This window comes from Silurus meridionalis, chromosome 17 (genome assembly GCF_014805685.1).
Source record: "Silurus meridionalis isolate SWU-2019-XX chromosome 17, ASM1480568v1, whole genome shotgun sequence".
Taxonomy (NCBI): Eukaryota; Metazoa; Chordata; class Actinopteri; order Siluriformes; family Siluridae; genus Silurus; species Silurus meridionalis.
This window is the reverse complement of record NC_060900.1, coordinates 27,751,203-27,768,148: the sequence shown is the minus strand read 5'-3', so window position 1 is coordinate 27,768,148 and position 16,946 is coordinate 27,751,203. Positions and strand designations below refer to the sequence as shown.

The 16,946-nt window shown below is 42.9% G+C and overlaps 1 protein-coding gene across 1 annotated transcript in view; it reads left to right on the top strand.

The window, feature by feature from the left end:
- Nucleotides 1-16,946, top strand: part of plxna3 (plexin A3) — a 169,802-nt gene that overhangs the window by 17,975 nt on the left and 134,881 nt on the right. Inside the window, exon 3 of the mRNA XM_046870918.1 lies at nucleotides 7,221-7,403. Within this exon, the coding sequence (XP_046726874.1) occupies nucleotides 7,221-7,403 (183 nt within the window). The remainder of the gene's footprint in view (nucleotides 1-7,220; nucleotides 7,404-16,946) is intronic.

Sequence of the window (16,946 nt, the reverse complement as noted above, 5' to 3'; positions counted from 1 at the left end):
TTCCTCTTTATAATAAAATCCACTTTTCTGGGAAGATGTTTTCCTAGATTTTGTGGAGATTCTTTCAGCCTCAAGGATGAATGTGAGTAAAATCAGGCCCAAGGTGCAGTCAACGTTCCAGTTCATCCCAAAGGTGTTCAATAACTCTATAACAGGAGATCTTCCAGCCCATGGAAAGCATATCTGCACGAAGCTGGATTTGGGTCTCGTAGTGATACATCATCAGTAGACAATCCTTTAGAATCGTGTTCCTCCAGCTTTGTGCTAAATGTTGTGCTAAGAGAAGAACCACATATGGGTGGAAAAACATTTTTCTCGTATGCTTTTATGATCGAATAGTAGATTATTAGGGTTCATGCTAATGCAGATAACGAATGCCATATTTGCTGGAACAGGGTTGGGTCTCCTAGTTGTCCAAGTGAAGGGAAAATCTCATACTACCACATCTAAAATCACGTCCTTTTACAATTGTGTGCCTCCAGTTTTATGGGAACGTTTTGGAGAAGAACCACATTATGGTATATGAAAAAGCCAGACGTCCAAATACTTTTGCCTCTAGAGTGTATATCCAGGATTTCCAGTTCATGGTTACATTATGGACCATAATATTTGGTATTGTATAGTCCTTGATTTGACTCGGACACACGTGAGTCAGGATCTGTGTTTCCTCGGATCACCGCTCCAGTCTGTTTCTCTGTTCCCGTTTTGTTTGTTTGTTTGTTTGATAGTTTTGGCCGTTTTTGCTTATGAACCATTATATAAAATCCATATAAATGAGTGAGCATATAATAAATCAGTGTGCTTCTGTTTTCCCAGTCAGAGGCTTTGAACTATAAATTATTTGCAGTAGTTTGTTATAGAACACATGAATATTTAATAGCTTTGCTGTAGCTGTAGGATTCGGCCTGGTTTTCCTGCAGTGTTTTATTCATCAGCGCAGTGTTTTTGTGTGTGTGTGTTTATATATTGTATAAAGCATATTTCCTTCTTGCTCAGGAAAGTTTTTGCGTATTCAGTAATTGGTGTTAATTCGAGTTTTGCAGGTATTTTTGATGAATCATGTTCAGAAGGTATACAGGTGTGATCCTGTAGTGTAAATGTGGAGGTTACTCTCGTGCAGTCATGATCAGTAAACTCTTTATACTTTCACACTCGGGACGGCACGGTGGTCCGTTACAGGGCAGAACGGTCTCGCAATTTTACACCCAGGGGCAATTAGTTGACACAATTTGTCCGTTATTTTTTTGGCAAGGTGTGATGAAACTGAAGAACCCAGAGGAAACCTGTTTTGTCGTGGGAATTTGTGTGATGTGTGCACTTACAGTATCTCACAAAAACCACATGTTTTATTCATCATGTTTGTTTTTGTCAGAACCATACAAATGTGTGTATCTTGTATTAGAGAAGTTAAAATTTGGTGCTTTGAGTCCAATTCTCTCATACTGACCACTGGATGTTCTACATGGACCTCATGGTAAAGAGTCTCTGAGGATTTGAGAATTAGGATTGTTGATCTCCACAAAGATGTTGAGGCTTTAAGATCAGTGTCACCCTGAAACTGAGTTACAGTACAGTGGTCAGGGTCATACAGAGGTTTTCTGAGACGGATTTCACTCAGAACAGATCTCACAAGGGTCCATCAGAGAAGTCGAGTCCTCGTGCTGTGCGTCAGCTGCAGAAGCTGCTTTTAACAGACGAGTTTGCTGTAGAAAACCTGTCCAAGAGCATGAATTACTGGAACCATGTCCTGTGGTCTGATGAGGTTAAAGATAAACATGTTTGGCTCAGATGATATCCAGCATGTGTGGTGACCCCCTGGTGAGGAGCACCAAGAAAATTGTGTGTTGCTTACAGTCAAGCATGGTGGTGGTAGCATCATGGTCTGGGGCTGCATGAGAGCTGCTGGTACTGAGGAGCTGCGGTTCAATGAGGGAAACATGGATTACAACATGTACTGTATTATTCTGAAGCAGAACATGATGAAGTCTCTTCAGAAACTGGGTGGAACGGCAGTTTTCCAGCATAATAACGACCCCAAACACACCACCAAGATAAAAACTGCCTTGCCGAGGAAGGTGAAGGTGATGGAGTGGCCAAGTATATCTCCAGACCTGAACCCTATTGAGCACCTGTGGTGATCCTCAAGCGGAAGGTGGAGAAGCTCCATGTGTGTAACATCCAGCAGCTCCGTGATGTCATTATGGAGGAGTGGAAGAGGATCCCTCTGGTGAATTCCATACCCAGGAGATTTAAAGCAGCGCTGAATAACAATGTGCCCACACACAATATTCACACTTTGAACACATGCTCACTGAGGGTGTACTCACTTTTGTTGGCAGATATTTAGTTTTATTTTATGAGATGATATAATAAAATAGTTGCTGAAATGTGGGGGTGTAATTACTTTTGTGAGATACTGTGTGTATGTGTGTATAACATTTTATATATATATATATATATATATATATATATATATATATATATATATATATATATATATATATATATATATATATATATATTACACTTTGTGTGGGTTCATCCACGTTCTCCCCATGATGGAACAGGTTTCCTCAGGGTTCTCCAGTTTATGGGCACTTCGACAAATACACTACCCTAAATCGCCCCTTGGTGTAATATAGCGTGACCACACAAACACACACACACCACCTACCCGACACAATCACTATCGTGTTATACAGCGAACAGTGGCATTGTTCTGTCTGCTAAAGTATCTCTGGTTCGAGTTTTGTCTGCTCTCCCTCCCACCCCGTGGTTTTCTCCTTCCCATCAGCATCCTATTACACTCGCACAGAGCCGGAATCTGGAACCGGGTCATGGGAAATGTTCTGCAAAGAGCTCATTATTGTGATCGAGACAATGATTTGTGTCGCTCCGCGCACTGTGCCGAGAACAATAGCACAACACCTTCAAGGCCGAGCCGAACAGATGGAGAGAGAGAGAGAGAGAGGAAGAGAGGAGAGGAGAGCGTGCACAGTGACCTGTTTCCTCCATGGAGGAGTGGCTGGGCTTGTTTTTATGAAGTAGCTCCAGGGTTCCCCATGACTGATGCACGTATTATTAGGGTATTATTAGGCGGTTCGGATGTGCGGCAGCGACCCTGCAACTGGTAATGAGGCTGTGCGTGCCAGCCGCCCGGCCTCGCCTCGTTTACTGCATTTATTCTTCATAAGCATTCGGACGGGGGAAAAAACACAAGGCGCTCCTGTAAGCATACCCCTCCCTGCCAAACCACCCACACACACACACACACACACACACACACACACACACAGAGCCCTCTGACACACCCTTCGATCCCCCAAGATGGCCACTGGAACAAAGAATGAAGGCAGCAACAGCAGAGTCCAGGATCAGCTCCAGTTCCATCACTTCTGAAAAAGAGAAAGGAACAGAACGGAGACGCTAGCGAGAAAGAAAAAAGCGCTGTGTCACCTTCAGGGATGAGTGTAATAGATAATCGAAATGGTGGTGTGTGAATTATCGAACGGAATCGAGGGAGTGGGGCTTCAAATAAAACACCTGGGGATAAAACGCTGGCAGGTTATTAGTGTATTAGAGGAGGTGATGTCATCAGGAGGGCAAGCTGACCTCACTGCTTAGCTGTGTGTGTGTGTGTGTGTGTGTGTGTGTGTGTGTGTGTGTGTGTGTTTTCGGTCTTAGTGAGGACCCCACATGGAGTTGTGACCTTGTTAGAACATTTTTCTGTTACTAATATATTGTATGGTTGTGTATGTGTTTTTGTCTCAGTAGGGACCCCACAATGATATTTATACTTCCTATTTTCTATGTTGCACCCTACTAAGATATAGATATATATTGTGTGTAATGTGTGTGTGTGTGTGTGTCTTGTGACCTTGTGAGGACATTTTTCTATGTTACTAATATATTGTATGGTTGTGTATGTGTGTTTCTGTCTCAGTAGGGACCCCACAATGATATTTATACATCCTATTTTTTATGTTGCACCCTACTAAGATATAGATATATTGTGTGTGTGTGTGTGTGTGTGTGTGTGTGTGTGTGTGTGTGTGTGTTCATACACATTCTCTATCTTAATGGGGACCCCACAAAGAGATGAATATCATTTTCAGTAGATGAGGACCTTTTAATGTTGCACCCCACTAGGATATTGTGTTTGTATATTTGTGTGTTCGTATGTGTGTGCGCGTTTGTTTATATCTTAGCGGTGTACGACGTTGGTGGGGGGGGATCAGGTCGTCGCAAGGTCAAAATAGTTTTTATTTACTTGTTTGAACCCCACCAAAAAAGACATATAGATACACACACGTACTGTATATTCATTTGTATACACACACACACACACACACACAGAGGTGTGGTTTTATACACACAATCAGTTTTCTTTGTGGGGACCAGTTTTGATCTGTTTATAATTTTATGCATGTGGGTCCCCACTAAGATGGGAAAAAATGCCCCCACAACTTCTTAGTCTTTTATTATTGATTTATTTTTAAATTAAAGCTGCTGACTTGCGAAAATTTGTCTGGTCATCATGAAGATGTGACATTTTTGACCTTACACACACACTGTGTGGGGACAAATGTCCTCAATGATATTGATAGCTGACTTTTTTGTTTCACATTGTGAGGACATTTGTTGGGTTAAACTGTCCCCACACGGATAGGAATATCTGAGCATTTGAACCTTATGAAAACATCTGGCTGGTCCCCAGAAGGAAAACTGAGGTAAGGGTACGTGTTATATTTAGTGGGCAATTCTGCATTAAACACGTAGCGGCATCAAACATGTCAGCAGAAGGTCTTCAGAAGAACAGTAAGATGTGAGTGTGAGATACGAGACATAGGCTGTAGATAAGGACAGTGAGATGGAGAGAGTTGAGAAAGATGTAAACGTACACAGGGAGTCGATCGCTCACAGGAGCGGCTCGGGAGCGAGGTGGCGCTCGATGACATCATCATTAGCCGTCCTGCAGATGTTCGCTAACGTGATCGATTTTCATGAACGTCTTCCTGAAGTGCCGGCGTCGTCCCTCAGTGTAGGAGCCGGAGCTCTTCTATACCACCTCAAACACGTTCAGAGTGAGGAGCAAGAAACACAGAGGGATGATGTCATGTCTGAAGTGTGTGTGTGTGTGTGTGTGTGTGTGTGTGTGTGTGTGTGTGTGTGTGTGTGTGTGTGTGTGTGACATCTATAATCACAAAATACTCGCATCTGTGCTGCTGAATGACTTCATTTTTAATCTCCGCTTTGTGCTTCTTCTCCTCAACATCTCTCTCTCTCTCTCTCTCTCTCTCTCTTTCTCTTTGTCTCTCTCAATCTTTCTCCCATTCTGTATCTCTTAATCTGTCTTAATCTGTTTTTCTCAGTTTCTCAATCTCTTTATCTCTGTCTATCCTGCTTTCATTTGTTCTTTCTCTCTCTCTCTCAATCTTGCTTTCTCTCTATCTCGCAATCTCTTTTATTTGTGCCCTCTTTTATTCACTATCTCTCTTCTTCTCTTACTCTTTTATTTTCTCTTTTCCTCTCAATTTCTTCAACTTTTCCTCTCTTTCTCTCGGTCACTCAGTCTATCTTGCTTTTGGTTGTTCTCTCTCTCTCTCTCTCTCTCTCTCTCTCTCTCCCCTCACATACTCTTTTCCTTAATCTCTCAATCTCACTTTTTCTTACGTGCCCTATGTGTCTCAATCTCTCTCATTCATTAAATCTTAAATTTCTTTCTATCTTGCTTCAATTTGTTCTCTTTTTCTCTCTTTCTTAATCCCCCTCTCTCGCTCACTGTCTCTCTATTCACCCTCACCCCCCATGAAGTTATTGTGTCTCTGTGGGCGAGTGAATATTCCTGACTTGCACGTAACAACCCGGCGTGTCCACGTGTCCTCGTCACTGCCACGTCATATCGTAGCAAAACCGACGTAGCGCTCGCCGTCCTCAGGTTTCATCTCCGACAGCATAAAGATATTCATGGAAAATCGCTGTGTGTGTGTGTGTGTGTGTGTGTGTGTGTGTGTGTGTGTGTGTGTGTGTGTGTGTGTGGACGAGGAAAGGTGGGAGTTTCAATAAGACGTGAGGAGAAGTGACAGCAGGTGAAATCACCTTGTCACTCTCTCAGCACGATTCCCTCGAACTCGTCTCTCCGTAATATAAATGTGAATTATTTTCTTTCCTTCCTGTAATTAATGACTTTCATTTCGAGTTCGTTCCTGAGCAGAATGTTCGGGTTCAGCCGTGAGAGTAAAAATCAGGATCAGATGGCTTCAACTTAATACAGTTTAAATGGCTAAATTGTGTAGAAAGAATAAAACAAGAAGTCCAAGGATGAATAAAACCGTGACAAACTGAATACGGTTCATATTTTATTCCTGAAATAATTCGGGTGACTGTTTTTTTTTGAGGTTTTAGAGGACGTGTCCCCACTTTTCCGATAGACGAACAGATTCAACAACTCAACACAGACGAATGATTTTGTTCAAAAGTATTGGGACACCAGCCCTTTTTCCAGCCATCTGTGTTTTTTTTTTTTCTTCTCTAAACTGTTAACACAAAGTCGGAGGCGCACAAATGTCTAGGATGCCTTTGGATGTTGTAGCATGAAATTCTCCCTTTGAAATAGGAGACTCAAACCTGTTTCAGCATGACACTTCACATGCTGAAGATACACTTTCCATGGGTGTTGGAGCGGAAGATCTCCTGCTGTAGAGCTCCGACCCTGCTGAACATGAATGAATGTGAATTCCGACTGCACCCCAGAACCTCCTCACCTTCTCACCTGCATCACTACCTGACTGTACGAACACACATCCTTGATCTAAGGAAAATCTTTATAATGTTGAATTGAGGTGTGGTGTCTGGACAGGTTGTTCCATAATAGATATCACTCCAGACGACTGTTTGCTCTCTAAATAACACTTGAAGTCGGGTTCTAATGAGCCGCAGTCCAGACGGAACTGCACGGTGTTGCAGTATGTAATTGTTGGTTCAGGATTCCTTTTTCTTTCCGGAATAAGTTAACTTCCCTGCTTCAAATCAACCCCAAATCTTCCACCTCTATATTTGTACAGATTGTGGAGGTGATGGCGGTCTGATAGCGGCCCAAAAATCTAGCAGAAGAGTGGAGGGTTGTTGTTGTTGTTGTTGTTGTTATGATCGTAGGGTTTACGGGTTAAGCATTCATTCATGTACGGTTTTAACTCCTGCTCTCGTTTTCTCCTCCGCAGCCGAAGCCTATCGGTGACGATTTCTGCGGCCTGGTCCTGAACCAACCTCTGGGGGGTCTGCGGGTCATTGAGGGGACGCCGCTGTACGACGAGCGTACGGACGGCATGGCCTCGGTCGCCGCGTACACCTACGGAGATCACACGGTGGTGTTCGTCGGGACGCGTACGGGACATCTTAAAAAGGTAAAGACGGCGAGAACCTCACGTGCGATCGTAGGTCCTCATAACATTCTGTATGTATGTGTGTATATGTGTGTATGAGCACAAGCACAGGTGCGAGTGAAAGTCCGTCAGAGCGAGTGAGCGAATGAGAGAGTGAGAATGTGCCAAGCAAGCTTTACGGGGGTTGAATTGCATTTAATCCTATTATACCGCTGCACATGTTGTTCCTTCTGCAATGGGATATACTGCAATCCGCAGAAAAGCATTCACCCTTCATTCCACACACACACACACACACACACATACACCGGGAGCAATAATAAAAGACCACCGTTATGAGTCACCATATCTGTGAGCAGGGAACAGCTGGGGATGTTTAAAGAATAATACGGTCACTGCTGAGTTTATGAAAATACTTCACACACACACACACACACACACACACACACACACTGCGTCGTCTTGGACTGTCGGCATTCAGGCATGTCAACGAGCTAAAAGGGGGGTGGAGGAGATGTTGGAGGAGGTGGAGAAGAGAGGCACATGGGGAGGAAATGGAGACCGGGCTCGCTAGGGGATTTTGTAAGTGTAATGAAAGTTTCAGGCTGTGGACCATACCATCACCTCTGACCCCCGCGAGAACACAGAATGAGACGTCTGAGCACGTCCCTTGGGTTGTCATACTGAAGGTTAAACCTGATCAATTGGAAGTGGGAATCTGAAAAAGGGGCAGGAAAAGTCACTCGTCGCATACCACACACACACACAATTTATTTTATGGCGTCTTGGTACCACAATATTATTAATGGTGTAGAGTCACATGACCTTCACATGGCCGAATTAACGCATGCAGTACATGTGCATTGGCAGTGTATTTAAAACTATATATACTATAAAAACACAGTTTATTGCACATATTTACATCTTGCACATACATGTAATTGAGTTTATGAGGTGGATTGTCTGAGGTTTCGAGTCGCGTGTGCGTGTGTGTGTGTGATGTCCGGGGTGATTTTGGATGCTGGTATCTCACTCTGGTGTTGTACAGGTCAGGTGGAGCACCACCAATAATCTCACAATCTATTCTTTAGCTAGCATGCTCATAACAAAGCACGCAAACTAGCCGGATGCTAGCGGCTTGTTGTTTCATCGTGGAGTTCAGGTATTCCGCAGGTGCTCCTATGCTCGCTCTTACACCGTCTGTAGTTCAGATTCATTACGCGGTTCGGGCATGAAGCAGAACATAGAAGGTTTCTGTTTGACTTCTGATTAGAAAGAATTTCAGTGTGTGGTAAAAAACACAACATCCTTCACTTTTTGTGCGTCCTTTTGGTTTTTTTTTTTTTTTTTTTTTTTGGGAAACGCTGTTAGCATTATAGAACAAAAAATTCCCAGTGTTAAAAACTGACGCACTGCGATATCATTGTTAAATTGTTAAAATATTATAACAATATATAAAATTTAATTACAATTAAATTATTTATATATATATATGTGTAAAAATCATTATATCATTATATTTTTCGAATTAATTTGTTAACCGTTATATATATATATATATATATATATATATAATTTAGACTTCATTTATTTATTCCACCCGCATTTTCTGATATTGTAAATGACATTTTTATTGCAATTTCAAATTATTTTTTTAATTATTAACAAAAATGTTAATTAATTTCTCTCATTGCACGTCAGAGACCGTAAAACATTTCTCTTTGCGTCGTACGGATGTGTATGTGACAGAAATGTATTGTATGTGATAAATGCAGTAATTATACTTCCCACTTCTGAGTTTTCTGAAGGTGAAATATGCTCCAGATGCCCACCTGGGAGAATTTTACACTCTTCTCAGCCCATGGGGATGTTTTAGGTCACGCCTTTGAGTTTTGTTTTGTTTTATAGATGGCGTGTGTTTCTGTAGCCGGTGTTCCTCTGTGCGAATTGGTAACATCCTGGAGTTTCTGGATGATTTCTGAAGTCCCGGTTTTGTGTCTGCGGCTGTAAAATCACCGGATTTGGTGTGTGTAGTATTTGGCGTGATCTCTTTAAAGCCACAGGCCAAATGGTGCGTCATGATAAACAGTCGATCTGCGGTCGAATCGTTTTGGTCTGTCTGGGAAGCGCGCTATCTGAGTGGAAACGCTGGCGTTGTTTTCTCCCTTTTGTTGACGAGTGGTCTACATTCCGGGAGAAGTGGTGGTGCATAATTAATCACATCGTGCTCCTTATCACAGTTACAGTGTCTGCAATAAGCTAATGTTGATGGATTGGGATTAATGCAGGCTTTGCGTCAGCTATTGTGGGGAAGAATTTATGGGCGTCTGCTTCACTCACTGGATTTAAAATAAATGATCAAACAAATGTGATCATTTCTTTGAACTGTTTCAAACACACGGGTTTTGAAGTTTTATTCGACTTCTTGAGTGCAAGAAGTTGCTCTGTGGTACACGCTGCCGATCAGAGCATGCCCTGTTAGAGCCATCCAATCAAGTTCAACCCGGCAGGGCCAGTCAGTCCACACCGGCCAATCAGGCAATCCTACTAGGGTTAGTTTATTGGAGTTAGCTTATTGTGATGATACTGGAATCAGCCAATCAGATCATTTCTCCTAGACCCTGCTTATCAGAACCAGCCAATCAGAGCTTTTCTACTACGGCTAGCTTACTGGAGCCAGCCTATCATGAGTATCCGGGAACTAGCCAATCAGATCATTCCTACTGAGACTAGCCTATTAAAACCAGCCTATCATGAGCATCCTGGAACTAGCCAATCAGGGAAATCCTATCAGGGACAGCTTATTGGGGCCACCTTGTCGTAGGTATCCTGGAATCAGCCAATCGGGGCAATCCTTCTAGGGCTAGCCTTTGTAGCCAGTTAATTATGGGCATCCTGGTACCAGCCAATCAGGGCACTTAGGATCGGCCTATTAGAGCCAGGATATAATCAGCATCCTGAAATCCAGATAATTAGAGCATTCCTTCTAGGGCCAGTTTTTTGGAGCCAGGCTATCATGAACATCCTGGAACCAGCCAATCAGGACAATCCTCTTAGAGTCAACCTATTGGAGATGGAATATTATGATCATCCTGTAATTAACCAATCAGGGTGTTTATCCTAAGTTCAGCCTATGGGAGCCAACCTATTATGGGCACTTTGGAACCAGCCAATCAGGGCATTTCTCTTAGGGCCATCTTATTGGTATCAGCAATTAGAGCATTTTTACAAGCGGCAGCCTGTTGGAGCCAACCTATCATGATCATCCTGGAAGTTGTAACAAATTCTGATTGGCTAAAGCGCAAACAAAAACCAGTTGGAAAATTTTAGCTATGTCTAATCTCGCTAGAGTCTCAACACAAATTTATTGTGTAAATATTTAGCCCTCAGCACATCTCATGAACTCGCAGACGTTTCTTCCTCATCGTATAATAATTATCGAGCCATTTACTGTAATTACCACCCGAACAGGGGTTGGGGGGGGATAGGGAGGTTTAGTGGGGAGCACCTTGTTTTCCGTCGTCTTGCTGCTACATGCAGGAGATGAAACGACAAATCATCCGAGTATGTACGAGTAAAACCTGTGGGGATTTTCCCCTTCCTGAAAAGATCCAGCTGTGTTTCTGTGTGTGTGTGTCTGTACAGCTCTGATTAGTGTCTGTGTGGGCGTGGCCGTTAATCTACACATCAAAAGCCGCAAATACAGAGCAGCGTTTTCGTCCTAACATCTGCAATCGATGAAACGATCATCTGACCTTCTGCTGGAGTTCTGCTCTTCGGTAGACTGTGCAGAAGATCGTCTGAGATCATAAATCACGTCTGGCCAAACAATAACGCCGTAATAGCGTTAAACGGTTCGCTAACAGCGTATTTGACAGCATGCAGCGGTTTGGTGTGTTAATCCACCTGAAAGGCGCTGGTGCAGGCTGGGTAATTGCCTCGTATCTCCCTGCCTCCCTCCCTGCCTCTGCCTGTTTGTTTTGGCAGGAGAAGAAAGAAAGCAGGCCTCTTTACTCGGGGCCGCACGGAAATCACCCATGAGCCGTCAGCACTTCCTGTCCCTGCAGAGCGGTGCGGAGACAGAACGAGACGCTTATCACACTCCACACAAATATCATTATTATCGGCCTGGTCACGTGTTTTGGTGTTTTTGTTGCACTCTTTGTCCTCTTCATCTTGATGATTGCCCTCATCCTCCTCCTCATCCTCATCATCATCATCATCATCATCATGTATTTCAAGCAAAGCAGTTATGCCCATTTAAACTTCCATGGAAAAAAATCTCCTGGCAAACACGTCCGATTTTATCAGGGGGAGAAAAAAAACGTTTTTGCCGTGCGTTCCTAACTTTCATTTTTAATCGTTCCCTACGCTCCTGACGATGATCTCGGACTCCTTGAAGCTGTGATTTAGCCCTCGTGTCATGTCTTTCGCCCTCTGGTCTCTCCGGATGTCTCGACTCTTTATCTCTAAGTTTTTGCCCAAAGCTGCAACTTTCCTGCTGACGTGACCGTCTCGTCATCACGATCATCCGCATATTTAATATCCACTGTAGAGAAACAGGATAAACAAACCGACAGGGATTGTAACTAATGTCTCGCATTTGAATGTGAAATCAGGAATGTAAAGAATGTGAGATCAAACATTTATTATAAAACGCTAATTATGCTCATTTCTCCTCCGAAGCTAAACAAACCTCATCCTGATGTTCCAGATGATTGCTATAAATCCAGTATTTTATAGCTCCTTTTTCTTCACTGCACTGAACGTGTGATGATGCATGAATTTTAGTTCGCAGTGATCTGTTGCATCTCACATTTCGAAACGTTTCCCCCCGATAATAATTGGCTTCTCTATTACGAGTTAGTTATTGCTTAGTTGCCACCATATTTAAATGGTGGGCTTTACTGGTGGTGGGGTTTGATCTCATTTCCACCTTATCAGAAGTCCAACATCTTCACCACTCTTGGTCATTTTTTGGCTCGAAATCTTTGTGCTGGATCTCTGTATTTCTGTATATTTGTAAATAAGACTATTGATTGGCACTGAGCCAGTTTGCGTGTTGATTTTATTCCACAATAGCCTTTTCCCGGATCGTTTTTGCGCCACTCGTGTTTTAGTGCGAACGGTGGACGACGGCGTCTAAACGCGAGAGCGAGGGGCTGTGAAAATCGGCAGAGGAGCCGTGACAGTGGCCAAAGCTCCGTAGATTGGCTTTGAAGCTCGGTGCTCGCACAAATGGGTCAGCACTGGAGACGAGCCGGACCGAATCGGTGGAGCGGAACAAGGTGAAAATGTTCAGAATGGATTGTACCAGGCTATGCCTAGTTTCACCTTTCTGTTTATATTTCTGCGGAAGACCACATCTGCTTTATAATCCTAGCGTGAATTTCCGTGGCAGGGTCATTTCTACCCTCCGAAATGAAAATAAACAGAAGTCGCCATCCTCCCAATCCCCCCCACCTCGCACCTGCTATCTGCCACGTGGCCTCAACAGACTCCTCATAATCTGACCTCTGGGAAATAAACCCAAGGCTATTTTTTAAATGGAATTCTCCAGCTATGGATATGCGCATGTTTCACCAGTTTCGCTTCTGGTGCGTCAGAGAGGATGTACGCACTTGAACTCTTGATAAGGCTGTTTTATATAGCCTTAATGTACAGTCTATTTAACAGCTAAAAGGCTCTCGAGGTGGTTGCCATATATCACAAGATAAATCCGCCTCTATTGAGCTCGACCTTGTCCTTTCCTTCCTGCGGGGGGCGAGCGGCGGAAACTGTTATGTACTTTTATTCGAGAGACCGTATCCCGCTTCACACGGCGGTGTTTTTTACGACAATGATCGCACGTTTTAAACATAGCGGGTCAAAGTTGAAATCCAGACCTTCAAAACCATCTCTGGCTCCTAGGAAATGATCACAACATATACATGTATATAAATGTGTTTGTTTATATACACACACAAGGAAGTTGCCTCAGTTATTGACCTTTTATCATATAATCTTGTGTACACGTTAAAGCAAGAGAACAAGAACACAATTAATATAATACTGTACACATTCACTAAACACCCTGGACAACAAGGAAGTAAATCTCAAGACTCGTTTGTTCCCCAATGCTTAGTTACGCCTCCTATGACTTTGATAATGACTCTAATCCTGTCTGCAGAAGGATTCCACCAGTCTCCTGTTCATTTTAGCCCAATCTTCCACTGGGTCAAATAATTGAACACAGGATTTTATGGGATTGTGGTCTGGTTAATTTGGAGTTCAGCCAAAATGTCCTTATGTTTCATTAGGGTTATCAGGCAACACCCCACCCCTCTTCGTCTCTTGTTGTTGGGCAACGTATTGCAGCTAGGCACTAGAGTTGTTGGTAAGAAATTGACGAAACCTTCGTCTGGAAATGAGTCCCGGACCTTGTTTTGAGACTCAAACATGATGCAGGTCTCCTGGCTCGATTATTACACAGCTTCATCTGGGGTTTTATTGCTTCTAGAGCTCTGTGATAATTAACCTACATGCACTCGAAGCTCTGCCTGTTTTCTGATGCGCTGCCCACGGAGGCGTCTCGCCGTTTGCTCGCCGTTCGTCTCATTTTCATGGCAGTAAATCTCAAGTTAGTAATGATGGACTGACATGAGCGTAATAGTGTGAGTCGTTTAAACTCCATTCCGGCGCAGGGTTTTATCGTCTCGTACTGGCATCCCGGCCGTGTCTCTACAACACACCAGACCCTCTCCACGTGTCCTACGCTTTGCACCCTGACATCAGCTTCAGAATGAGGTATGATATTAAGGATCTGACCTTCGTTGGTCATCTGGAGATGTGGCCGTGATTGGGCGCCAGAATGGAGCTAATTCTGCTGTATAAATCAGAGAGCGGCGCGCCCTGGCGCTGATTTACGAGCCGATTCGACTCTCAGCCACGTTTGATCATCGCCAAATCTGTTTGTTGTAAATCGGCTGTCGCGGGACGAGCCAGAGAGACGTGTTGCATGTGAAGCAGAACGTTTGGTTCTACATGCTTCGTGCAGGATTTGAGAGACGGGAGGGGTTATTTTGATGTAGTATGGAGGAAGAGGTCGTGTTTTGATTATCGCTTGGACATGATCATGGTGCCGGTGCTGGATGGTTGATAGTTTTATGTGGTCTTCAGATTTCAAGACTCGGTTGTTGAATGGTGTTCTATAATACAGTGTGTTATTTTATCCTGACAAAAGTGATTAGTGTTAAACAACCAAAAAACAAAATTGTTTCTTAAATAGAAATGTTCTAGAAATAATGTTTACCTGCTTGGGATGGCATTTCAATTATTGGAATTGATTGCAATTGATTTAGCGCATGGATACGTCTAATTCGTAGATGTTTCACTGCAGAATTGAATTTCGAGGGTGAAGACATCAAAAGTTTGTGGAGACCTGAGCATGAGTAGGAATTTTGAAACATCCCATTTGCTGTTAATGGCCTTCACTGTTCTGGAAAGATGTTCCACTAGATTTTGTGGAGGTTTGTGAGATTTCTTTGAGCTATAAGGATGTGTGTTTGTAAAGTCAGTTCCAGTGTATTCGTGTTCAGTGGGGTTGAGGGTCAGAGCTCTATAGCAGGAGATCCTCCGACCCATGGAAAGCATTAAACAGGTTTGGGTCTCCTGGTTCAAGCGAAAGGAAAGTTTCATGCTCTTTCATCCAAAGACGTCCTGTACAATTGTGTGACTTCTACATTGTGCCAACAGTTTGGGCAAAAAAACCATGCATGTCTGGGGAAAAGTCAGGTATCCTAATACTTTTGGTAGCGTAGTGTACGTTTGGTAGCTAGTTCCAAGTCAACTAAAGATCAGAACCGCTACTAAAATCTCGCAAAAGCAGTTTGCTTTCTTTAATTGTGGATGCATGTATATTTATTAGGGCTGTCATCGTGAACACGTTAATAACACCATAACGCGAATCAATTTTAACCACACTGATTTTACACGCGATCAATGCAGCTTGTATTTATAAAAAAATGAAAACCTTCAACGCAACACACATTCATTCATGACATCCATTATTTACTCGGATACATTTCTTTTTGGTAAAAACTCCACTGAAAAAAGATTTTAATCACTAAACTTTTGTTTTACTGACGCGCCAAGTCTCCAATCGAGCACCAAAATCCCCTCTGACACGCAAGTCCAGCGATTAAAACCGTCCGTGTGGAAACATAGCAAAAGTTCAGTTTGGTGTCCTGATGATTAACGTCAATTAAAACACCATCATTACATTTAAACTTCATGCTCAATTGAGTTCGGTTTTCACTAATAATAAACATGCATTTGCATAAAGCTTCAATATTTCTCCGTGCACATGTTGGTTACAGAATTAAAAACTTGAAAAGTGTTCATTTAAGGTACATTTACAACAGATACAAATGTGCGACTAAGTTGAGATGAATCACGAGTTGCCTCATGACATGCGATTAAATATTTTAATGGATCGACAGCCCTGATATTTATAGATTATCGACGAGGCCGAAGACGTAGAGATACATTTAGTCCATTTTATCACTTTCTCAGACATTAAAATGAAAAATAATTTTGATGGTTCTTTCTTAGTAGATCGTAACGTTCTACCTCCGATTAGCCGTCTGATTGCCGGTGTGTGTTTCTGCAGCACGTCACTGATGTGTAGCGATGGTTAGACGAAACCGATTTCGGGTTCTTGGCCCTTCGCCCGCATGGGTTGAACTTTAAACCGAGGTATGATGCAGCCTCATCGATTTCTGACCTTTCGCCTCGTTAAAAATGCCATTGAAATGTCATTGAATTTAATAGAAACTCTTTCCATTTTTTGACATTTCGCTCCCCTCTGCCCCGGAGACCAATAAAGCTTAATAAAGCTCTTAAGCAGGAGGCCATGTGTCACAGAGGGCTTTTGTGAATCCTGGTGCCGTTGGCCGTGATGGTCACCTGCTCCTGAAGCTCCTGATTAGCGTAAGTGGGTGTGAAATATTAAGGCTGGAATCTCTCTAATCCAAATATCTCCACGGGAAGGATAAATGTTCATTCTTTCAGACAGGGAACAAAAAGCTGGTCTACTAGAGGTGAAGGTCTCTGTTATAGACGTGTGTGTGTTTATCGTCTGTATTAAACCCTGAGTGTGTTTGAGGTTCACCTGGGTGTGACCTTGAACCCAACACCTACATAATAAGTATTTATATTCAATATTTGTCCTGCACTATTGTCGACACCTGATCATTAGATTTGTTCTGTTATAATAAGCTCCACTCTTCTGGGAAGATGTTCCACTAGATTGTGTGGAGATTTCCTTCAGCTGCAAGGTTGTGTGTTAGAAAAGTCAGGTGCTGATGTAGGTGAGGAGGCCTGGCATGATGCTCTATAGCAGGAGATTTTTCACTGCAGCCCATGGAAAAGCAGATCCTCATGCACAGGTGAATTGTGATGCTGTAACAGGTTTTGGAAGTGAAGAGATTTTATGCCACCACATCCAGACATACCAATGGATTTACAATGATCTCATTCATACAACTGAGCAGATAAGGGCCTTGCATGAGGGGGCCCAGGAGT